Genomic DNA, 26,063 nt, shown 5'->3' with positions numbered 1-26,063 from the left:
GCACAACAACCCTGTGCAGTAGGCCTCAAGTCTTTCAATTCAACAACAACCTGTGTGGGAAGCCTTAAATGTTTCTTCTCTACCACAACCCTGTCCAAAGTAGCCCTTTCTGCCTGGGGAGCTGATCTTTATACTCTGCAGGTGAGCTGTAATTCCAGGAGCTCTCCAGCCCACACCTGGGTTGGAAATATTCCTGGAGGTTTGGAGGTAGGACTTCAAAATCAGACAATGCCTCAGAGTCCAACCTTCAAATGAGCCATTTTTGCCTGCAGTTGGTAGGGAGTGGTGCAGGAGTGTCTCTCCTGGCCTATGGGTTATGACCAGCCCTTACCAGCAACTGTTTGTATTCTGGGGCACAGACAGGCAGACCAGCATCAGTCCTGTGAGTCTGGAAAGTGCAGGAAGATCTAAATAAATATTTACAGCCTGAAACTGTAAATAGAGAACAAGTAAATGTCTGGAGACACATAGTAACTGAAATGACTTATTGGCCTGGCAAATAAAAAAACAGTATAAAAAAACCTTACTAAGGTCAAGACTGCTGTGCACAGAGAGTCTTCCTCTTAGGGTTGCCAGCTTCCCTGTGAGGCTCGCTACCCCCACCTCCCTCATGTGGAGTCTGCTATGGGGAGAGAAAGGGAAGACAATTGGAAAATGCTTTGAGACACCTGAGGCCTGCTGGGTCACTGCGGCTCATTCCCAGTTCTCTCAGATCTCTCACAACCCCACATACCTCACAGGTTGACTATTGTGGAGAGACGAATGGAAAAGGTGTTTGTAAACCGCTTTGAGACTCCTTTGGATAGTAAAGTAATAGGGTACAAAAATCTGTTCTAAGAAGCAACCATGAAAGAAGCATGTGGGCACATAACATTTTACCAACAGTGAAAACATGGGAGGCAGAAGGAACAGGGTGGACACCTGTGTACTGTGACTACCCCATGTGTATTAGGGCAGAGGGGCATTTCGGTGAATGTGGCCTAATTCACACAAGAAGGGAAATGACGCAGAACTGGGGGGAATTGGTTGCCATGTAATCTTCCCCTAAGAAGAGTCTCCAGTCTGATTTTCCCTTCACATATCTGAGGACATGGCTCTGGAAAGCTCATCTGTAACCACTATGCCAAAATTCCCAAAGGTCAGTCCTCTCCCACACTCAATGAACATTCCACACCACAGGTTCTTGAAACCCATATCTCCACACCCATACCCTCATTTGCCACCACGTCATCACAACCTCCCACACAACACACACATTCAACCCCATGCCCTTACAGACTGGATAACTCCCCTTCCTCTTCCCACTGCCAAGCTCTAGCACCCGTTGTATTCTTGGATACAAGAGGCTTTGCCCCTAGTTGATATATATCAGAGTAATTATGTATTTTATTATATCTCATATAATTTACAAACTTAAAAATAGGAGGCAAAAGGGCCACATAAGCGGAATAGCCTAGGGCCTCTTTTCATGTAAATCCGGCCCTCGGTATCTGGCATTCAGAGCATGTCCACTAAACATGGGGTCCTTCCCATCAGTGTCTTTTCTCCTCCTGAGGCTAGGAGCTACTCCTGGAGTTGATTATGGGATGCATGGACTTTTTAGAGCCAGCTTGGTGTAGTGGTTAGGAGTGCAGACTTCTAATCTGGCAAGCCGGTTTTCCACTCCTCCACATGCAGCCAGCTGGGTGACCCTGGCCTCACCACAGCACTGTTGATAGTCAAACTATATTGCACTAGGCCATAGGGCATTACAAGATTAGACAACAATAAAATTGTTAAAAATAAACATAGCACTGATAAAGCTGTTCTGGCCAAGCTGTTATATCAGGATTCTCTCAGCCTCACCTCCATCACAGGGCATCTGTTGTGGGAAGAGGAAAGGGAAGGGGGAAAGCGGCATTAAAAAAACCCTCTTCTTTCTCCTCCTCCTCTTCCTCTTCATCTTCCTCCTTCTCTTCCTCTCTTTACTGGAAGCTTGGGGAATGGTAAGTGGCACAGTGATTCTGCAGCATTATGTGACTCACAATGTGGAAGGTTACCCTCCAAATTTCAGACAGCTAGAAATGTTGTCACTTGAACAAATCATGCATTTGGAAGGGCACCTTGCACAGATGGGCTCAGTTTTCATACAAGCTTTCTAGTATGAACACACCAGTTTTTGGTACGTCAAGGAATGAACCATGATAAAAGTTTTGTCTCTCTGTTTCCAGACAAGGAATTTGTCGGTGGATGGCTTTTTTGGATCCTGGTCCGAGTGGAAACCTTGTACACACGTGGACGGCACCAGCATGGACATTTGTCTTTGCAGAATGCGCTCCTGTGATAACCCAGCTCCAGCTTGTGGAGGCCAGCCCTGCGCAGGGCCAAGAATGGAAATTGTCAATTGCTCCAGGTATATAGGCTCATGAGGAAAAGACTTTGAATTGATGAGGAAGCTCACCATTGACTGGTGTTATGGTCATGAGCCCCATTTTATTTAAAACATTTTACTGCCACCTTTCCGCCCTCTTAGGGTTCACAAGGCAGCAGTCATAAAAATATTAATACATTTAAATGATTAAAATGCAGTTAAAATTATTAAATTAAATTAAAAATGCAAAGACAAACAGAAGGAGGCCAATAAATATTATTGAGGGTAGACCAGACAAAAAAAAAGTCTTCACTTGTGCATGAAAGACACCAGGAGAGGGAGATGGATAAATCTCCCTCGGGAAGAAGTTTTGGGGCTTATCCACACATCTAAAAAAATAGCATCACACCACAAAAATTCTAGGACTGTTGGTGTCCAGCACAGAAGTCATCCAGTGGGGCAGGGCTCGAGCCAGGCCTCTTCGAAGGGCACTCAGACCTTTCCAGGAGCGGATTTCGCGGAAAAAGGATTTGTCAGTGTCCTTAGATCATCGGGTCAAGACAGATCTGTGTTGGTGAACTGTCAAGGCCAACTTGAGCAACCTGAGTGGACTGTCAAGGCCAAGTTTTTGCACGATCACATTCACCAGGTGTTCACCGATGCAAGCCTCTCCGGCTGGGGGGCGATATACGATGGTACTCCGGCACAGGGAACGTGGTCACAGAAGGAGACAGCCGAACAGATCAATCTTCTGGAGCTGCGTGCAATTCGATTGCCGTTGCTAGTTTACTGCAGTCGGCTCAAGGGCAAGCACGTCCTAGTGCGCACGGACAATGTGGCCGCAAAGGCGTATGTCAATCATCAAGGCGGGTCCAGGTCCGGGAAGCTGCAGAAGGAGGCCGATCTATTGATACGCTGGGCGGAGGACCACTTAGCATCGATCCGAGCGGAACATATTCAGGGACTGGCGAACACGCAGGCAAACTGGCTGAGTCATCAGGAGATTCAGGAAGCAGAGTGGTCGCTCATCAGAAGCGCTTTTCAACTTATTTCAGCTCAGTGGGGCCGCCCGGTAATGGACCTGTTCGCAACAGTTCAGAACCGTCAGGTGGACAGGTTTTACAGCCAGTTTTGGCATCCAAAAGTGGAGCTGACGGATGCGTTGACAACTGTCTGGCCTCCAGGCCTCTTGTATGCCTGTCCACCACTTCCAGTCATCCCAAGGTTCTTGCGAAGGGTTCGAGAACTCAGCGCAGAAGTAATTCTCGTAGCACTGTGGTGGCCCAGAAGGTGGTGGTTCTCGACGATAGTGCAGTTGGCCGTACGTCCGCACTTCACGATTCCAGTGTCACCAGACCTGTTGTCCCAGGGACCTTGTCTCCATCCTTGTCCAGGATGGTGGAACTTGACCGCGTGGAGGCTGAGCGGGCGGCGTTGAGAATGAAAGGCTGCAGTAATGGACACCATATTAGCTTCCAGATGAGATTCTACCACAAGAATTTATAACTGTTCCTGGAAGGCTTTCATGCGATGGTGTAGGCGGAAGGCTGTTTCTCTGTCCACGCCCAGAATTAGCAGCATTTTACAATTTCTGCAGGATGACAGAGCAGCGGGTCTCCGCTTGGGTACCCTGCGTAGGCAGGTGGCGGCCCTATCCACAGTTCTAGGGTTGCAAGGGGGGACCCCGCTATCTAAACATCCTCATGTGGTGCGATTTTTGAAAGGGGCTTCCAGTCTAGAGTCGCCACCTAGGCACTTGTTCCCAACTTGGCGGCTGGGGTTGGTGCTTGAGGCTTTGGCAAAGGAACCATTTGAACCCATCAGAACAGTGGGTTTGCAGTGGTTAAGTAGGAAGGCTATATTTCTAGTGGCAATTACTTCCGCCAGGCGGGTGTCCGAGCTGGCGGCCTTGTAGATAAGGAATTGTGCAGGTTCAGGAAGGCCAGGGTGGTTCTTAGGCTGAACCCTTAATTCCGTCTCAAGGTAGATTCCCGGTTCCATTTGTCCCAGGAAATCAATCTGCCCACCTTTTTTCCCAATCCTACCACAGAGCAGGAGCGGCAGTGGCACATGTTAGATGTCAGGTGCGTCCTAAAGGTGTACATTAGGAGGACGGCGGATATCAGGAAGACGGAATCTCTGTTCGTCTTTCCGTCAGGGGCAAAGGTGTGAGGAGCGTTGACTAAGGCAGCCATCAGCAAGCAGGTCAGATCCTGTGTCGTGGAAGCTTACAGGGCTGCTGGGAGGGAGGTTCCGCAGGGCGTCACGGTGCACTCATTAAGGAGTGCTGCAGCTTCGGCGGCATTCGCTAAGAACGCTTCAGTGGAAGGGGTTTGCAGAGCTGCAACCTGGGTTACTCCTTCAACTTTTGTCAGGCATTATAAAATTCAGGATAGGAAGACAGAACAGGCGGCATTTGGTCGGAGAGTTCTGTCGCATGTGATGGACCCGGTTGGACTCTCCCTGGGTTAGGGACTGCTCTTGTAAGTCCCATCCAGCTGTCCTCCTGACCCGGAGGGAGAACGGCCACTGATCTACATACCGAAAGAGGCCATTGGAGTGATCTAATCTGGATTTTACCTGGGCATGCTTTTTTCCACTTAGCTGATTTATCACCCAATGGTGTTGAAAGGTAATAATGCCACTGCTGACAGAGTAGTCCTGACTGAGAATATAAATCTTGAGATCATGATATACTTCTCCAAACAAAAAAATGCAAAAATAATACTAGCAGTATTTTTCAATATTTCTAAACAATGCAGATTTTTCTAGTGTGCTTCATTACCAGTATAGCGGACCTGAATAAAAGCCTGATTCTTTTACTTTTATGCAGGCATATTCAGCAGCTATTGTATATACATATGATTGGTTTGTTGCATACTGGTGTTTTTCATATATTGTGCTTTCATTGTTATTCAATAGTTAACATATATTATATTGATACCACGTTGCCCACCTGGGGACATCAAAACAAAAACTAGTAGGATATGAATCTGGGGATTATCTAGGTGTGACACCACCATTGTTCTGTTCAGGACTGGACTCCACAACATATGTGAATAGAGGGCATTCCAGTAAAAAAATAGCACCAGCCCCATGGTGGACTGGAGAGCACTGCCATGCCTAGTTGCCACCCAGGAACTGGCATAGCTGTAGATAAGATATTCAAACCTTCCTTTTCTATTGTCTCAAAGCTGTTCTGTCTTTCTCTCTGTTTATTTTTTTCTTAAAATATATATTCTTGACACTTTCAGTTGTGCTTTGGAGTTTAAGTGGAGTAGGGGGCAGGGGGAAGGATGGGCACTTCACAATTTCGCAACAAGCTGTTTCCACCAGAGTCTCTCCCCCAATTCCAACTGCTTATCTGCATCCACACTGGCTCTTTTATTCTTACAGAAATGGAGGCTGGACTCCTTGGACCTCTTGGTTGCCTTGTAGCACCTCCTGCGGCATTGGCTTCCAAGTCCGCCAGCGCTCCTGCAGTAACCCAAGCCCTCGGCATGGAGGCCGCATGTGTGTGGGACAGAACCGGGAAGAACGGTAGGGCACCTCGCTTGCCCCCACCCCCCACCCCCAGTTTGCATCCCTTTTTGTTTCAGCTTTCACATTAAAAGGCATTCACACTGGCTGCTGATCCAAGGACGACCAACGTGCTCAACATTCAGATGCATCTGAGAGATCTCATTTCAAAAGGTGTCTCATCACAACCTTTGAGGAAGGTCTTTCCTCGGGCACATTTGTCCGTATGCATTGTGTGTGCCAGAAAAGAATTGCAGGCAGTGGTGCTTTTCTCTCACATTATTTTTCCTTCCATCAGCATTAGCTGAGCTGGTGCAAATAGTCAAGGGATTGTAAATTGCATTGTGTTGATGTTGAACTAAAACATTGAAAGTAGAGGAATGCAGCAGAGATAATTTCAGACAAAACGGTGTGCTTGCTATTTGCTGAATAAAATAGGTAGCTCACCCCAGTGCATGTTGGTGTTTGAGTAGATTAGTTTATTGCAACTATGTCCCCAGTAATTGTTGTTTCCTTGAAGTAGAGCTCTCCATTCAGATTCTTCCAACAAATCATACTGGGTGTCAGATTAAGTGGTCAGACCAACTTAATCTAAAACTGAAGGAAGTCATAGCTGCAGAAGATCTGTCCAGCATCTGTAAGGCCTTTTCAAATGTGGATGTCACACAGAATTCAATCTCCCCTTATGACTTATTTGTGGACAGGCTAAAATCTGTCCTATTTAAAGATTCTTACCCAGATGGACTCCGGGGAATGGTAGAGGACAGGAAGGCCTGGGGGATCATTGTCCATGGGGTCGCGATGGGTTGGACACGACTTTGCACGTAACAACAATAACAACCTAGATGGCAAGAAAATGAACAAAGCAAGAAAGCCATGGTTTGACAAAGAATGTGTCGAAGCAAAAGGGGATTTGTCTAGAGACTTTGGTCTGTATTCTAAGGCAGGACTAGATAGTAGGAGGGAAACATTTGACAGTTCTAGAATTTAAGAAAAAGTACAAAAAACTTCTATATCAAACAAAGAACCAATATAGCAGGGGTCCTCAACCCCGGTCCGTGGCCCGGTAGCGGGCCACAAAGGCCATGGTACCGGGCCGCAAGCGGCCGTGCCTGCCTCCCCCCCCCACAGCGAGAGGGAGGGAAGAGGCAGGCACGGCCGCTGGCACGCCAGTGACGCAAACGCACACGCGCGGAGCTGCCGTGCATGCGTGTTTGCGCCCCCTGCTGGAGAAAATGCGCATGCGCAGCGACTGCACGTGCGCGTTTACATGCAGCTGCGGCGGCCGGGCCGCCGGCTCTATCCCACCCTCGGAGGCGGTCCCCGACTACAAGAAGGTTGGGGACCGTTGCAATATAGTACAGAATTGTGGGAAACCCTCATACAATCTGTAAAAGATAAAAATAACTCTCTCTTCTGGAAACTGACCTCTGGTATTGTTTCCAGAGATAGATCTCCGATTGATGTCCATATTTCTCCACATATCTGGGTAGCATATTTTCAAAATCTCTATAAAGATCTAAATTGCCATTATAGTCCATGTTTATTAACAGGTATAGCAGAGTGGCCTCCAGTCTCTTGCAGTGAAGTAAAGTCACTCATGCAGCAGCTGAGGTGCAGAAAAGCCCCAGGACTAGATGGTCTTCCTCCTGAACTAATTAGAAACAATGAAGATTGGTGGGCTTCACTTTTGGCAGCCTTTTTTTCTATATCAACATAACAGGACAGATCCCCAAGAGTTGGGAAACAGCAATTATAGTACCCTTCTATAAAAAAGGAAATTGGAAGGACTCCATGGTGCATCTGGAAACTCCATGATGCACAACTCCATGGTGCATCTGAAACAGGAATTTTAATGGTCCAAGACAAAATCTGCCTGTCAGCAATAGGAATGTGGCTGAAATTAATACATAACCCACAGGATATAGTTTCTTTAACCCTGAATGACAACTTCCAATCTTCTTGAACTAAGGCTGTTCACAGAGGAATCCAAAGTCTTTTGGGCTTTTCCATACACTTATTATCCAAATTAGCTCTTGATCAAGCTGCATCATTAGTTAAGAAGCGGATAGAAGACAATCAACGTCAACTGGACCTGAGTAAAGCTCCAAATTTTTTGGCCCCAGTTAAAACAAGATATGTTCTGGCCCCTGCCACTTATCTGTCTCAGCTGGTAATAAGTTAACAAAGAAGGGCATTTACCCTTGCAAGATGCTCCATCTTGCCTTCAGCTCGTGTAGAATCATAGAATCATAGGGGCCATACAGGCCATCTAGTCCAAACCCCTGCTCAACGCAGGATCAGCCCAAAGCATCCTAAAGCATCCAAGAAAAGTGTGCATCCAACCTTTGCTTGAAGACTGCCAGTGAGGGGGAGCTCACCACCTCCTTATGCAGCCTATTCCACTGCTGAACTACTCTGACTGTGAAAATTTTTTTCCTGATATCTAGCCTATATCGTTGTACTTGAAGTTTAAACCCATTACTGCGTGTCCTTTCCTCTGCAGCCAGCAGAAACAGCATCCTGCCCTCCTCCAAATGGCAACCTTTCAAATACTTAAAGAGGGCTATCATGTCCCCTTTCAACCTCCTTTTCTCCAGGATGAACATTCCCAAGTCCCTCAACCTATCTTCATAGGGCTTGGTCCCTTGGCCCCAGATCATCCTCGTCGCTCTCCTCTGTACCCTTTCAATTTTATCCACGTCCTTCTTGAAGTGAAGCCTCCAGAACTGCACACAGTACTCCATGTGTGGTCTGACCACACCTGGAGGGTCAGTATAAGAACATTCCCCTTACACTGAGACAATGTTTTTGTGGGAGTGGCGAAATTGATACAAGTCAGCATATATTGTTCCACTGCCCTGCTTATGTAGACATTCGTAGCAACTTGATTGAACCACTCCTTAAAATGTTGCCAGAACATCATGATGTAGATCGAGCAAAGAGGCTGCAAAATTATAAGTCCCCCCCAGGTGACAACTCAGCTGGCTAAGTTTTGTGCCGCCACCATAAAAATTCTATGCTCTAAAGTAGCATAATTTTAAGTTCTATTTTATGATCTGTTTTAAATTGCATTATATCAAATGACCATATTCTTTTGGTCTTTTATGTATTAACTTCATATAACTTGGTCTGAATGACTGTAATAAAGTTTGAACAGAACTGAACACCAATGAAGTATAAGTAATAAGATTTGTTAAAGCATAGTACAAAAGGGCACAAACCCAAGAGCAGTGCGCAACAAGGAAGGAAATAATGAACTCTAGCAAGCTAACCTCAGACTTGGTGATCCTCGGATGCAGATATTACCTGATCCACCTGGAACACAGAGTCCAAGTAAAGTTTCTATATCCAAAGTCCAGGAGGCAGGTGTTCTAAAACCATGCCAAGCCCAAATTGACTCAGGGAGCATATTCAAGAATCAACATGCCCAAACTAGCATGAATGATCTCACTTTAGGCCATTCTGCCTGCAGCTGGTCTGATCCTGTTGGACCCATCAAGACACATGACACATATTTCTGCAGCTAAGAAGTGATCAGTCAGGCAACTCACACACACACTCCTCCCTTCCCTCATGGTTCTTTGTGCTAATGAGGTGTCATACAAATGTGAAACTCCCTTGTGGTCCTGTCCTTGAAGCTCCTAACTTCATGATATCATCAGCACCCGTGTGTGACTCCATTCTTTTTCTCTCTTGGAACTGCAAGTCATCATGTTCCCAAAGAGAAGCCTTCTATAATTTTACTGGGCCCGAAAGCCTGAACCAAAGTTTTTAATAACCAAGAAATGGCTAAGAAAAGGCCACTTCCTTGACAGTAATGGATAATAACAACATGCAATGGCATGTCCAGAGAAAATTGCATGTTCAGAGAAAAGCAGAAGTAATGCCATTATTTGTCAAAAGGATGGCTGAACCATAGAGTTTTAGGTGAGTCCTAGAATGCTCCCTGACATTATTTGTTTGTGTGCTTCTATATTTTTATACCACCCTTCCATAGGGCTCTGGGCAGTTTACATATAACACCATAGGGTAACTACATAGAACACTGCAACAAATATAACAAGTAACATATATAACAAGTAATCATAACATGTCCTATGAGGTTGAGGGACTTGGGAATGTTCAGCCTGGAGAAAAGGAGGTTGAGAGGGTTTAAGTATTTGAAAGGTTGTCATTTGGAGAAGGGCAGGATGCTGTTCCCATTGGCTGCAGAGGAAAGGACACGCAGTAATGGGTTTAAACTACAAGTACAACGATATAGGCTAGATATCAGGAAAAAAAATTTCAAAGTAGTTCAGCAATGGAATGGGCTGCCTAAGGAACTCCCCCTCACTGGCAGTCTTCAAGCAAAGGTTGGATATACACTTTTCTTGGATTCTTTAGGATGCTTTGGGCTGATCCTGCATTGAGCAGGGGGTTGGACTAGATGGCCTGTGTGGCCCCTTCCAACTCTATGATTCTATGTCAACCAGAACAATATTTAAACAGGAACAAGAACACTACCTTTGGGTAGGTCGGATTCTCATGGGAGGGGGGTATCTGGGGGGGCAGTGGGTGTTTGGGGGCCGGTCAACCTCAAGCAAATGCCTGGTGGAGGACCTCCCTTTTGCAGGCCCTGCGAACAGGATCAATCAATTTTTATTCACGGTCAGAGACCAACCAGTAGAAAACATAAAATTACAGATATAAAATCAATTATGAATGAATAAAAACTAAGAAATAAGAACAATTGCATATGGAGTCAGTGTAAAAGTATTAGGATATAGGATTGGTCCAGCTCTGCATTATTTTTATAGCTACCCAAGCAAATTTGGCAATCATTTTTGTTAGGTCTTTATTTGTGTCTGACAGTATTAGCTTAAGACGCTGTTTCCTCAGACCACTGGGGCATTCTGCAAGCAACGAGGCCACTGAATCTGTACGGAGGTGATGATAGAATCTGCACTCAAAAAGGACATTTTCAGCTGTCTCTATTTGACCTTCGTCACAGACACACTTGCGTGCTTCTATTGGTAGCCCGCTAAACTTTCCTTCCAGAAAAGCGGAAGGGAGAGCATTATAACAGAGAAGAGTGAAAGTTCTTCTTTGTTCAGAATTTAGAAGATCAGTTAGATATGGCATCAGGACAGTCTTGTTAAGAAGGTCTTTTCCAAAAAGTGGGTCCAAGATCTTATTAATATCAAGCTTCCATTCTAAATCTATTACCTTATTAATTCTTTCGCCTTGTTATGTCCCACACTTAGAACAAGTAGATAGGACAGGCCATAGGAGCCCAACTTCTCTAACAGTGCATTTAACCAGGGCGCAACAAATGACTGTCAGTAGGAGGCTAATTAGACCCCTCTGCCGAAATATCAGTTTTAGCGAGAACATAAAGGTTGCCATCCAAAGCCTAGTCTGTACATTAACCATTCCAGTCTCTATCCTAATTGCGATATTGGAAATGTTATTTGGCCATTGGAGAATAGTTCTCAAAAATTTAGACTGGAGCTTCTCTAAGTTAGACAGATTTACCAGAGATGCTTATTGGGGCCCCATAGATCAGTTGTGCAAGGGCTTGAAGATGTTTATGGCCGCTTGTATGAATCTTCTACCTTTTTGCCAGAAAAATTTCTGAATTGCACTTGAGCTTTTCTGTACATTTGATGAAATATAATTTATATGTGCAGTTCTAGCGTGTATGGCCTGAATTATAATTCCCAGATATTTGTAGTGTTTTATTTGTTCTATCAGGGTCCCGTTTATTCTCCAAATGTGAGATTTTGGCCTCTTTCCACAAACCATCACCTTGGTTTTATTATGGTTCACTTCAAGGTAGTTTTTAAGATAGCTGCAAATATCATTAATAAAGAAATTAAATAGGAGGGGGGCAATATGCATCTCAGATTAACTCCCTTTGTTGTTTTGATTAAATCTGTGAGATAGAATCATAGAATCATAGAATCATAGAATCATAGAGTTGGAAGGGGCCATATAGGCCATCTAGTCCAACCCCCTGCTCAACGCAGGATCAGCCCTAAGCATCCTAAGCAAGATGTCATTGAGGGCTACATTTAACTCTTATGGCAGTATTTTCATGTCGTTTTTTAATAAGCACAAGTAGCCTCCTGTCTATGGAGGTCCTGCCCAATTTGGTCCATAACAGATCATGCCCAATTTGGCCCATAACAAAATCAATAATCAATAAATGAGATATAAAGGGAGGTTTATTTCTTAGAGTATTTAGCTATTTGATGGTCTACCAGCATACAATGATCCAGTGTGGAATACCCTTCTCTAAAGCCCCCATGTTCCTCTGCTAGGATGTTCTCTTCTTCTAGCCAGTCTCTATATTTCCAGCATATTTCCAGCATAAGTGCCTAGCATACAGCTTACTTATGGTGCTGAGGAGGCTTATTGGTCTGTAATTCTGGGGTTCCTTCCTATTTCCTCTCTTATATATGGGTACCACCACTACTACTTCCCACCCTTTTGGAAGAATACCTGCTCTATGAATTTTTGTAAACAGCTTAGCCAATACTGGCACCCACCATTCTGTGTTCCTTCTAGTTCAGGAGGTACTAAATCATAGCCATGGGCTTTCCCTGATTTAAGGGTACCAATGAGCTTCCTGACTTCTGAGTGATTAACTTGTGGCCATTCCGGTAACCTGCAGGCCCTGTGAAATTCTGAGAGTTTGGACAGGGCCCTGATCTCTTCAGGGAGTTTGTTCCACCAGGTGAGGGGCAGAGCTGAGAAGGCTCTGGCCCTTGTTGAGGTCTGATGTGCTTCTCTGGGGCCAGGGATCCACAGCCAGTTGGAGGTGGTAGAGTGTAAGGCTCTTTGGGGGGTATAGACAGGGAGGCAGTATCTCAGGTACACTGGGCCCAGACTAGAAACTTAAGCTTAATCCAGAATTCATCAGGAAGCCAGCCAAGTTGTTTGAGTACAGGCCGGATGTGGGATCTCCATGGTGTATTAGTGAGAATCGTGGCCATGACGTTCTGCACCAGTTGTAGTTTCCGGATCAAGGATAAGGTTAGGCCTGCGTAATGCATGTTACAGGTTAATGATGTAACCTGGTTTACACAGGAAGTGCTGGCATATGTGTCCATTTCATTTATGTTGATTTGTTATTATCATTATTATCTCATTATTTTTATTCCTGGACTAAATGTCTGATTGTTGAGGAATCTGCATTATTTTCTTCTTGGTAACAGACAGTTTCATGGCCTGACAGGGCATGTCATTCTTAGAAAAGGTTTACACAGCCCACACAAACGCAGGTAGGCAGGTGGGATACCTCCCGCTTATCTTTGTGGCCACAAGGCACTTCCAAAGCCAGCAGGAGAAATATGTGGGAAATTGAGGGACTTGCCAGTATCATGCTACTATGCGATGTCACTTCAGTCGATTCTGTCAGGGTGACACTCGAGGATTTATCCATTGAGCGAATACTAGAATGCCCCCCGCCCCAGTGTAATGACATCTCATCCAGTTTTCACCAGTAGTGACTCCACCGGCATGCCTGTGTTCACCTCTCCCCCCACCCCGTCTTTCCTCCAGAGTGACGGCTGGCAGTTGCTGACCACCGTATAGATTCTCTCCCTCCATCATCCTTGCCTGGTTTCACAAGCTTCCAGCCTTATCATGGCATGGAAAATAGCTCTTCCATACTTCGATCCACAGCTGCCTTCAGAACTTTCAGGCATCTCTCTTTTATTAATATGCCAACAATTTGCATTTTAATTTGTCATACAGTAATTGTAGTTCTTTGCAATGGATGACAAGATGTTAAATGTTATTTGTGGAAAACACACCCCTCAAAGTTCTGATTGATTATTTCAAAGCTTTTTGATATCCACAGCAATATGATTTCCATAATTTATTTATTTATACGTATGAATATGTTCCTTGCCTAAGAGCTGAGTGTAAATATTTCTAAAGAGTACTTTCAAAGTGGATTTGTTCCCCCAGAATGTAAAGTCAATACTATCCATAGGGTAAAGGGCTCCCATTGCTTTACAGGTTCATTTTTGGGTGGGGGTGGGATCCCCTAACTTAATAAGAGAAATTGGGGCTTCATTCACATACACTGCTCAACAGATATCTATGCAGAGCAGGTGTATTCCACAAGCAATAGGCTGCTCAAGTTATTTATTTATCTGTAACTGCTCCGGGAGCGGTAGGAATAAAGCCCTAAGGGCATTGTGGGCGGAGAAAGGGCGGGGGCCTGTCCGTGATAAAAACTCGAGGGGAGCCAATCGGGAGCTGCTGCCCCTCCGAGCGTCAGAGCATGGCGCCCACTGACTGCATTTTTATGTAGAGAAAAGTGGAGTAAAAAAACCTCTTATTCTATATTGAAAATGAAATCTACCACTAAAGGAAAATATACATATTGCTAGAAGTGCTAGAAAATGCTACAAATAAAACAACTATTAATTTATCCAGTCATATATTTTATTTGTTATGGTATCATTTTATAAACATCAATTTTTTTTAAGTAGAAACAACTTTATAATAGAAACATGAAAAATAACAATGTAAAGTCACGTTGACTGGTTATCGTCTTTACTAAATTGCCAGCTCATGCCTGTGCTCATTTCAGCAGGCTGAACCTGCTGCAGGATTGCCCTATCCTAATGTGACCAGATTTCCAGAGCCACAAGGCAGGACACACCACAAGGCAGGCGGGCCCTCCCCCTCCCCCTTCCCGACTGGGGGGTGGCAGCGGGGTGGTGGTGGTAGTGGTAGCGGAGGCAGCGATGGCGGCAGCAGGCAGGCTCTCCCTCCTCTCTCCCCGACTTGCCCGGGAAGAGCCGCCCGTAGCAGCAGAACCAGCCAGGAAGCCTCGCCCTGGAGCCCGGGTGCCTGCGTGGGGGCCTCCTGAGCCTCAGCTGCCTGCTGGGCTGCCTGCTGGGTGCGTGGCCAAAAAAAGTAAAAATAAATAAATAAATATTTTTTTAAAAATTTGAGATGCCACGGGACACGGGCCAAATGCCCCAAAAGCGGGACTACCCTGTCAAATGTGGGATGGAGCTTACCCTATCCCTGACTCCCGGAGCTGTGCTAAGCAAAGCCACACTCTTCTATATCCATTTAAGACTGCATTTAAAACTGGCATTCACACCAGAGAGGACTGCCAGGTCCCCTGGCCGCCAGCAGGGACATAAGGAATAGGGTTGCCAGCTCCAGCTTAGGAAACTCCTGGAGATTTGAGGATGGGGCCTGGGGAGGACAGAACCTCAGTTGGGCACTATACCCTAGAATCTGCCCTCTGAAATCCTCCTGGAAACTGGCACCCCTATGGATGGACTACATAAGAACCTGTGTACTACTAAGCAAAGGTTTTCACAATAGGTAATCAGCAGCTTCCTGGCCTGGAAAAAAAAGGCACGGGGAACCATAAGCTCCCTCTCTGTTTGCACTGTGATCCTAGTCAAAATTAGACCGCAGAGCCAGCTTGGTGTCATGGTAAGAGCGGCAGTTTCTAATCTGGAGATTCGGGTTTGATTCCCCCCCCCCTCCTCCACATGCAGCCAGCTGTGTGACTATGGGCTAGTGGTTCTTACCTAGAAGGCTCAACATGCCTCTTGGGGCCAGGGATTATACAGGGCCATCTCCTCCCATACTGTCACCCCCCCCCCCCCCCCGGTTAACAAGCCCTCTATGTCACAAGTCCTTCCCTCTGTGCCCTGCCTGCAAAAGTGAGGCTGGCCATGACTGGTGACAGGACTTCTTCTGCGGTGGCCCCTCCCCTGTGGAATGTCCACCCCTTGACATTTCTTTTTATCCAGATTTTAATTAAGGAGTTGATCTTTTAAGATTGTTTTAATAATCTGCTTCTAGCCTGAGAGTTGTTTTATAATTTTAAACTGCTTAATGTTTTGCATTTTTATGCTCTGGCTGGGTTTTAATGAGAAACTTTTATGATGTGATATTTCTTTTGAAAAGTACATTGTGTTTTATAAGCCATATCTGGTGAGTTCCCTGGAAAGACAATGTAGAAATTAATGAAATAAATAATTCCTCACAGGTATTGCAATGAGCATTTTCTGTGCTCCCCATACATGTTCTGGACTGGCTGGGGTGTTTGGGAACGTTGTACAGCCCAGTGTGGAGGAGGGATCCAGGCCCGCCACCGGGTATGCAAGAATGGGCCTGACTGTCCTGGCTGCAGCATTGTGAGTAGAACTTCCTGGACTTTGGGAGTCCCCAGCTTTATATACATATATGAGCCTATTCTATGCGGAATTCAGCCGAGGGCATGCTAGCACAAATGGGTGGCAGAAAAATAGTTCCTCCCCCTGTATGTTATTCTCACAGCACCCCTGTGGTGTAGGCTAGACTGAGAGACAGGGATGGGCTGGGAAGGGAAGTGAATGCAGATTATTGTTAATGAACCCGCTCTGACACTTGATCCAGGAGACTGAACATACTCTGAAGTGCCTCCTTCAAGAAAAAAAAGTTCTTTTCAGTTTAATCTGAAGAGGAAGTAAAGGTCAGAGAAAGTAGTCATGCCACAGGAATTTGCACAACAAACACTGTTTTGATGTGTATCTGGGTTATATTAAAGGGTATGATTATATATCTCTCTATAGCTGCTATAATTATGAATCTCACTTTGAACCAGCATTAAAAGACCAATTTGTGCTAACTATATATTTAGAATTAAAAGCCAGAGATCATGTGCTGTATTGTACTAACCAAAGGATGTAAAAACAAGAAGACATCATGTGCTCTGTTAAAATGTCAGTGCTGCATTTAGTGCTCCATCAGACAAAGCATTTTGCATGAGAAGGCATCCAATATAATTTTTCTTGATCCAGCCTTTCCACCCTGGAGGCCAGGTCCTTTCCAGCCAGTCTGCTCAAGAGTTCAACCATCCTCCCAGCCGTTATCAATAAATCTAATTTTCAACATGCCCAAATCTGTGCATATTTAGATCCAAACACTGGGGCCAAGCAGAGGCAATACAGATCTTTTTATAAAACTTTAAAAAGTTCCAGGATTGCAGAAAAACCCAATATATATATTAAAAAATACTGCTGTTTTTTTAAAAGCCCTCAAAAGAGGAGTAGCAGCACCCGTAGCACTTCAATGGCCATTGCTAGGCTGTCACAGCAATACTGAAATACCGAAAGGGAACAAAAAGGGACTGAGGTAGGATCCCGGAGGCTGAACAAATAAAAAATTAAAATAAAATACATTTATTTAGTGCACATAAATAGGATTAAAAATGGCAAACAAAATATCATTAAAAGCATAAATCCACATCCTTATCCATTGTTGTTCCTGTATATATTTATGAAACAGCCTAGGGGGTGGGACGTGTCCGGCTGTCCAAGTTGGAATAGGGCCAATCAGGGTACAGCCAGCTTTGTCCTGATTGGCTCTGCCCCTGCAGCTCCCGCCCTCCGTCCCTGGACTCTAGCCTCTTTGCTCTCAGACTCCTCAGTGCCTGGAGCCAACAGAAAGCCCTGGGCAAAGGGTCAAGGTGGAGGGCTTGCTAACGAGGGCTTCTTGGCCTGCTGACTGCTCGTTAAGGCCTGCTAAGGAGCTAACTAGCTGACTGCTAAGGAGCTCTGTCTTGGCCCTGCTAACAAGCTGCCCAGCCCCCACCTGCCCCACTTGATCTGGCTGCGAGCTGCGGCCCAAAGCTACCTTAAGCTGACTGGCCAGGGGCCAGGGGAGGGGACCCTTTCAAGGCTCGTTCTTAGGAACACATATAATTTCTAAGAATAACATTAACAGTTACACATTCTATGACCAATGACCAAATGTGTTTTGACCTTTGACCAGTCCCAGTTCTCTCAGAGCTCTTTAACCCCACCTCCCTCATGGGGTGTCTGTTATGAGGAGAGGAAGGGTAGTTGATTGTAAGCTGCTTTGAGACTCCTTTGGGTAGTAAAAAGCAGGTACAAAAAAAACCCACCTCTTCTCTATATACGTTAATTCCCAAAGAATATGAAATCCCCTGTCAAAAATCATAGTGGCAAAAATCCACCATTCTGTCCTGGTCCAAAGTTAAATTCTCAGTGTGTATTCTCAGGTGTTGTAAACCTTTGGATTTTCATCCAGAACAATATTGCCAGCCTTCAAGCTTTGGTTTCTGTCCATAAAAGGCAGTGGGAGGTTATCGGGCCGCCCGCAGGCTGATGGCCAGAGAGAACACACGAAGCAGGCAGTTGCGGTAAAAAGGCCCCCCGAGCACATGGCACAGCTTTATTTATACAGAGGTAGACAAAGAACATTCCTGAGGAGCGTGTGTGCACCCAATTGGTCAGGTCATAGCAAGAGATCAGCGAACATTCCACAACCTTATATGGCAAAAAGCCAAAGCCTAATTAACTTGGAGTGCAATCGGCCATTAAGGGGAGTGGTTTGCCAACCTCCCGGCCTGGTCGAACCAGGACTACATTTCCCCTTTTTTTGTTTAATTTGAGAATATGCCCGATAGAGCGCTCGACGCTGAATGTCATCCTGCGAGAGGCAACACGTGACCCATAGACCAGGTAAACATTGGATACAACATCCTATACCAACCAATAGCATAATTCCAAAGAGAATACAAACAAAAGCAGTCTTGACCCACGAGAGATCAGGTAATCAAGAGGTGAGCCAGTTGAATGGCTTCCAACCCTTAGAGGTCAGAACATTGTCCTGTATCATGTCTTGGAGCTTTTGTAGCTCATCTTCAATAGTTTTATTCAAATCATGAAAGGTTACCTTGCAACCTGCTTGTCCCACAATCCTACAAAATCCTCCCTGGCGAGCCAGGAGAAAATCAAGAGCGAAACGGTGTTGCAAGGTAATTTGATGAAGTTCAGAAATTTCCTGTTGCAAGTCCTGAATCAACCTGCTAGTGGCGTTCACTGTTTTTTCTAGGCGGCATGTGAGACCCAGAATTGATCTCCTGTTTTCCTGGGCTATAATCCCTGGGTAAGATCCCAGAGCGAAAAGACCAATGACAGAACCAGACACCGCCCGTCCCCACTCAGTTCCTTCACTGAGTTGCCCATCTACGATGACTTCATCTGAACAGGCGGGTCTTAGAGGTCCCTGTTTCTCCCCGCGCTTGTGTCTGGGGTGCTTGCAGGCAACCTGCCCTGGGATAGTGAGGTAGCCAATGGCAGCACATTGATAGTTCCCAGGATGGTAGTTTGCTGCCCACTCATGACCAAAGAAAAACCAAGGATTGGGGTCTTTGATAAGCCACTTAGCGCAAATGCTACCTCCCTCTAGGTTGGGACTGCTTGGGCTAAACATGGGAAATGTATGATATAATTGACCAAGGGTGCTATTCAAGAGAGAAAGGTCTGGCTGAAAGGTGTGATTATAAGCTCCCCATAGGCAAAAGTAATCAGAACATGCAGAATAATTTCTAGCCTCATTTCCCCATTGCATGTCTGCCTGACTCTTTGGTGCCCAGTCTTCAAACCCGTTATTCTGTGCATGGCAGCAAAAACACAACCCTGGCAGTGTTCTATGATAGCGAAAACGAATAAATCTTGATACCTGAGAAATATTACCCGCAAAAAACAAAGATTTGTCCACGTCTTGCAGTTCAGCTAAAACCATTTCAGGGGAATTGAAAGGGGTGGGAAAAAATGACAGGGAAGCTACTGACAAAGGGGGTTCATAAACTAAGGACACATTCTTCCCATGAAAGGCAAACATATATGCAGCATGACGCACCCAAAGATTAGGCGCCGACATATCATGCGGAGTGGCAACCCAACCTGGTAAAAAACCACACATACAGCATAACCAAATAACAACAGAATTAAAATGTAAGGCTGCTATAACAGCAGCAAGAAAGTTTTCCGGAGTCTCTGGCAGGCCTTGGTCCCTGAGTTGCCGTTGAGCTTGATCAGACAGACCCTTTATTGCCCCCCAAGTCACTGGGGGGTTGGATGTCTTCCCTCCCCATTTTCTCTTAGATGCCCACCTCAAATCCTTTTGTTTATTTCTAAATGCCACTTAGTTCTGTACTCAGAGCAGTTTACAAGGGAAGTGCAGTGCATAACAGAACCATGAAAAATCAAATCCACACCAGCCCATCAAGCAACTCTCAACCATAAAACTTCCTCAGTTGCATGCCAGTCCAAAGGGTGGAGTCACCATGGGAAAAGGTCTTCCCCCTCTTATGCTTACTTGCTGAAGTTCTACTGATCTCCACAGTACAGGGAAAACTGATCCTCCCCAGGACATATGCCTCTTCTGTCTGAAGTAGTAGACCCTGAAATCTATAGGAGACTTCAGAGGGCACCTGATGGCACAGAAGCACCTGAGTAACCTGAAAGGGCATCCACAAGATCAGAACTTGGCCATACCACCGCTGCACCCTGAACATTAGGATGTTATAGAATATAGAGTTAGCCCTAGCCCAAAGAAGTCATGGCTTACAGTTAGGGGCCAGGTGAGCCCTTCAACTACCAAGACGACCATTCCTAGTCTAGGTCATATAACACAATGTCATCAGCCAAACTGTTCAAGGTAATGGAGTGTACATTGTAGGAACAAGTGCTGGAGTATAAACAGAGATTTGACAGTGCATATAAAACAGCTGCACTGAGAGCTGCTGCTTCAGAAACATCATTGTACAGAAGAGTGTTCTTTGTGTAAATCTGGGGATAGTCCCCTAGTGAATCTTATCATGGGGTGGCACTTCTTAGATGTATCCATTGAAGAAATTCATCCAAAAAGCTTTATCATTCTTCTTAGGGCTTTTCCGCATTCTCATTTTCCTCACTTGTGTATTCCTGTTGCTTCAAAGTTTTCCTCCTACACCACATGTGTTTTGCTCCCTTGAATGGTCTGTTCAAGAATACATTGTTTTATGCCCGGCATAAAAACCTACAGTTTAAATCTGAAGGGAAATGTGCCAGACAAAGTAATATATCAAAGAGCGAGCAAAACATGTGCAGAACAGAAAGAAACCCTGGAAGCAACAGGGACATGCAAGCCAGGAAAATGAGAATGCAGAAAAACCCTTAAAACTGTTTGATGAGGGTTTGTGAAATCAGGATGTTGGCCCAGGAAATCGCATGCAGCCTTTGTGGCAATCAGTAAATGCATTTCATGCAGGAATATCAAGCTTGCAACACTAGCCCCTGCCCGGAGCTGAAGAAGACAACTCCATGGACTCCATGGACACCAGTAAATATCTCTGACAGTGGAGGGCACTATGAACAGCGGTTCCGATACACCTGCAAGGCACAGCTACCTGATGCGAGTTTGCTAGATGTAGGAAGGCAGCGGATTGAAATGCGCTACTGTTCCAGTGATGGCTCCAGAGGATGTTCAACAGATGGTAAGCAGCTAACCCTGTCAGAATCGCAAGTTTATTTCCACTGGCCTGTGGGAAGATGTGGCCAGTCAGAAATTCTTCCCTCCTATCAGCTCTCTCTCCAAATGTCCTCTTACTTTTGCACTGTGAGGCTCCAGACCTATGTACATTGACTTATGGGAGCCTGAGCAAATTAGGGCGTACTTCTGAGTAAATGGGCATTGGCCAAGGCTGTAAGATTTCCAGATGCATCCTTTGATACATCCACCAACAAAACTACTGGATCAAAATTCAGCTTAGTTGTGCTTTTGGCTGAAGCTTAAATAGCAGTAGTGAAGGAAAAATTCCTTTCAAGACAGAGAGATTCAATACTGGCAACTGATTAATGAATACTGGAATAAAGTAAAACTAGAAGAAAATGTTAGGGAGAAGGTGTATATATGATTAGCTGAACTTCTTTAGGATTCTTTTGTTACAAACTGATATTTGTGTCAGGGAGAATAGGAGCCTACTAAAGTTACCTCTTTTTTCCCTCTCTTCATTTTCTGGAAACTGCAAAGCAAAGACTGTTTTACTTAATTATCCCACTATTAAGGGTTGCCAATGTCCTGGTGGTATCTGGAGATCTCCCAGAATTAGAACTGTTTCCAGATCACAGAGATTGTTTCTCCTGGAGAACAAGCAGGAAATGGCAACTTCAGAGGGTAGACTCTGCAGCACTAGGCCTCAGTGGGGTCTCTCCACTTCCCAAAGTCCATCTTCTCCAGGCTCCAGCCCTAAATCTCCAGGAATTTCTCAACTCAGAGTTGGGAACCCTGCAATTCATTTTTCTTATAATAAAATCAGAGTCCAGTAGCACCTTCAAGACCAACAAAGATTTATTCAAGGCTATATATATAGCACACATATATAGCACACATATTTATATTAAGAAAGCTGAAGCTGAGTTTAATAAACAGTTACATGTAGATTTCTTCATCTTAACTATACAACAATATATAAGCCATCACCACAGGAGAGAGGCAGACAGAGAAGAACGAAAGTTAAACTGGACGCACACAGAAGGGAGGGGCTGATTCCGGAGCAGAGCTTTCAGACCCCCTCCCTCCTGGAATCTTAGAGACTCAAATTAGGCTCCAGATATTTCCCTACAAATCTTCTTCTTGATGGACCTAAGTTGAGTTAACCAAATTTAATTTCATGCACGGTTTTTCAAAACGGTCTTTTTGCAAAGGTTTTGTCAAGATATCAGCTGTCTCCGTTGCTGAACTGCATCTTGATAACCACTTTCTGAGTCAGGTCTCTTATTGCATGACATTTGATATCTATATGCTTAGTACATCCATTTACTTTCTCAGATTGCACCAATTTCAAATAACTCTGGTTGTCTTCAATAATTTGAGTGTGTTTTGACTCTGGCATTCCCAGGTCTTCCAAAATCTGGCTAAGCAACATTGCTTCCTTGCATACTTCTGCAGCAGAAATATACTCTGCTTCTGTTGAAGAATGAGTATCAGAATCCTGTTTATGACTACTCCAACTTACAGCTCCAATTCCATAAAAAAATACAAACCCACTGGTAGATTTCCGATCCATTTTATCACCAGCCCAATCTGCATCAGTTGTTGTTGTTGTTATGTGCGAAGTCGTGTCCGACCCATCGCGACCCCATGGACAATGATCCTCCAGGCCTTCCTGTCCTCTACCATTCCCCGGAGTCCATTTAAGTTTGCACCTACTGCTTCAGTGACTCCATCCAGCCACCTCATTCTCTGTCGTCCCCTTCTTCTTTTGCCCTCAATCGCTCCCAGCATTAGGCTCTTCTCCAGGGAGTCCTTCCTTCTCATGAGGTGGCCAAAGTATTTGAGTTTCATCTTCAGGATCTGGCCTTCTAAAGAGCAGTCAGGGTTGATCTCCTCTAGGACTGACCGGTTTGTTCGCCTTGCAGTCCAAGGGACTCGCAAGAGTCTTCTCCAGCACCAGAGTTCAAAAGCCTCAATTCTTTGATGCTCGGCCTTCCTTATGGTCCAACTCTCGCAAGCCATACATTGCAACTGGGAAGACCATAGCCTTGACTGAACGCACTTTTGTTGGCAGGGTGATGTCTCTGCTTTTTAGGATGCTGTCTAGATTTGCCATAGCTTTCCTCCCCAGGAGCAAGCGTCTTTTAATTTCTTTGCTGCAGTCCCCATCTGCAGTGATCTTGGAGCCCAGGAAAATAAAATCTGTCACTATCTCCATTTCTTCCCCATCTATTTGGAAGGAATTGAGAGGGCCGGATGCCATGATCTTTGTTTTCTTGATGTTGAGTTTCAAGCCAACTTTTGCACTCTCCTCCTTCACCCGCAACAACAGGCTCTTTAGTTCCTCTTCACTTTCTGCCATTAGAGTGGTATCATCTGCATATCTGAGGTTGTTGATATTTCTCCCTGCAATCTTGATCCCAATTTGTGACTCCTCTAATCCCGCATTTCTCATGATGTGCTCTGCATACAAGTTAAATAGGCAAGGCGACAGTATACAGCCTTGCCGAACTCCTTTCTCAATTTTGAACCAGTCAGTGATTCCATGTTCAGTTCTCACTGTTGCTTCTTGACCTACATATAAATTTCTCAAGAGACAAATAAGATGCTCTGGTATTCCCATCTCTTTAAGAACTTGCCACATTTTGTTGTGCTCCACACAATCAAAGGCTTTAGCATAGTCAATGAAGCAGAAGTAGACGTTCTTCTGGTACTCCCTAGCTTTCTCCATGATCCAGCGTATGTTGGCAATTTGATCTCTAGTTCCTCTGCCTCTTCGAAATCCTGCCTGTACTTCTGGAAGTTCTCGGTCCACATATTGCTGGAGCCTAGCTTGTAGGATTTTGAGCATAACTTTGCTAGCATGAGAAATTAGTGCAATGGTGCGGTAGTTTGAACATTCTTTGGCATTGTCCTTCTTTGGGATTGGAATGTAAACTGACCTTTTCCAATCCTGTGGCCATTGTTGAGTTTTCCAAATTTGCTGGCATATTGAGTGTAGCACTTTTACTGCATCGTCCTTTAAGATTTTGAATAGTTCAACTGGAATGCTGTCACCACCACTAGCTTTATTGTTGCTCAGACTTCCTAAGGCCCATTTGACTTCACATTCCAGGATGTCTGGCTCCAGGTCAGTAACTACCCCACTGTGGTCATCAGGGATGTTAAGCTCACTCTTGTATAGTTGTTCTGTATAATTTTGCCACCTTTGTTTAATCTCTTCTGCTTCTGTGAGGTCCCTACCATTTTGGTCCCTTATCATACCCAACTTTGCATGAAACGTTCTCTTCATATCTCCAATTTTCTTGAAAAGCTCTCTGGTCCTCCCCATTCTATTGTTTTCTTCTATTTGTTTGCACTGTTCATTTAAGAAGGCATTCTTATCTCTTCTAGCTTTTCTCTGGAATTCTGCATTCAGTTGGGTGTATCTTTCTCTTTCTCCCTTGCCTTTCACTTCCCTTCTCTCCTTAGCTATTTGTAAAGCTTCCTCAGACAGCCATTTTGATTTCTTGCATTTCTTTTTCTTTGGGATGGTTTTAGTTGCTACCTCTTGTACAATGTTGCGAACCTCCGTCCATAGTTCTTCAGGCACTCTGTCTATCAGATCTAATTCCTTAAATCTATTTGTCACCTCTACTGTGTATTTGTCGGGGATATGATTTAGTTCATACCTGAGTGGCCTAGTGCTTTTCCCTACTTTCTTCAATTTAAGCCTAAATTTTGCAACAAGAAGCTCATGATCTGAACCACAATCAGCTCCTGGTCTTGTTTTTATTGACTGGATAGAACTTTTCCATCTTTGGCTGCAGAGCACATAGTCAATCTGATTTCTGTGTTGACCGTCTGGTGATGTCCATGTGTAGAGTCTTCTCTTGGGTTGTTGGAAAAGAGTGTTTGCTATGACCATTGTATTCTCTTGACAAAATTCTACCAGCCTGTGCCCTGCTTCATTTTGTATTCCAAGGCCAAACCTGCCTGTTATCCCAGTTATCTTTTGGTTTCCTACTTTAGCATTCCAATCCCCCATGATGATAAGCACATCATTTTTTGGCGTTGCTTCTAGAAGGTGTTGTAGGGCTTCATAGAACTGATCAACTTCATTCTCTTCAGCAGCAGTGGTTGGGGCATAGACCTGGATCACTGTGATGTTGAATGGTTTGCCTTGGATTCGAACTGAGATCATTCTGTCATTTTGGGGATTGTATCCCAAGACTGCTTTTCCTACTCTCTTATTGATTATGAAGGCTACTCCATTTCTTCTGCGAGATTCTTGTCCACAGTAGTATACCTGATGGTCATCTGAATTAAATTCACCCATTCCTGTCCATTTTAGTTCACTGATTCCTAAAATGTCGATGTTCAGTCTTGTCATTTCTTGTTTGACCACGTCCAGCTTACCTTGATTCATGGATCTGACGTTCCAGGTTCCTATGGAATAAAAATCTTTACAGCATCGGACTGTCTTTTCGCCACCAGTTACTTCCACAACTGAGCGTCCTTTCGGCTTTGGCCCAGTCGCTTCATTCATTCTGGCGCTACTCGTACTAGCCGTCTGCTCATCCCCAGTAGCACATTGGACACCTTCCGACCTGAGGGGCTCATCTTCCGGCGTCATATCGTTATGCCTATTGGAACTGTCCATAGAGTTTTCATGGCAAAGATACTGGAGTGGTTTGCCATTTCCTTCTCCAGTGGATCACCTTTTGTCAGAGCTCTCAGCTATGACCTGTCCGTCTTGGGTGGCCCTGCACGGTATAGCTCATAGCTTCACTGAACTACGCAAGCCCCCTTGCCACAACAAGGCAGCGATCCTTGAAGGGGGTCTGCATCAGTATAACCCACTAAATTGGGATTTCTTGCTGCTGGCAGCTTTAATTTAAAATCAATTGTTCCCTTT

The 26,063-nt window shown here is 44.8% G+C and overlaps 1 protein-coding gene across 9 annotated transcripts in view; it reads left to right on the top strand.

Annotated features, from left to right (window-relative positions):
- Positions 1–26,063, top strand: part of SEMA5A (semaphorin 5A) — a 300,988-nt gene that overhangs the window by 222,864 nt on the left and 52,061 nt on the right. For all 9 annotated transcript variants that reach the window (XM_077309645.1, XM_077309644.1, XM_077309649.1 and 6 more), the window contains 4 exons: positions 2,211–2,392; positions 5,747–5,890; positions 15,888–16,035; positions 20,942–21,167. In XM_077309645.1, the coding sequence (XP_077165760.1) occupies positions 2,211–2,392; positions 5,747–5,890; positions 15,888–16,035; positions 20,942–21,167 (700 nt within the window). The remainder of the gene's footprint in view (positions 1–2,210; positions 2,393–5,746; positions 5,891–15,887; positions 16,036–20,941; positions 21,168–26,063) is intronic.

Source organism: Paroedura picta, chromosome 14 (assembly GCF_049243985.1).
Source record: "Paroedura picta isolate Pp20150507F chromosome 14, Ppicta_v3.0, whole genome shotgun sequence".
Taxonomy (NCBI): Eukaryota; Metazoa; Chordata; class Lepidosauria; order Squamata; family Gekkonidae; genus Paroedura; species Paroedura picta.
This window is presented reverse-complemented; position numbering and strand designations above follow the sequence as displayed.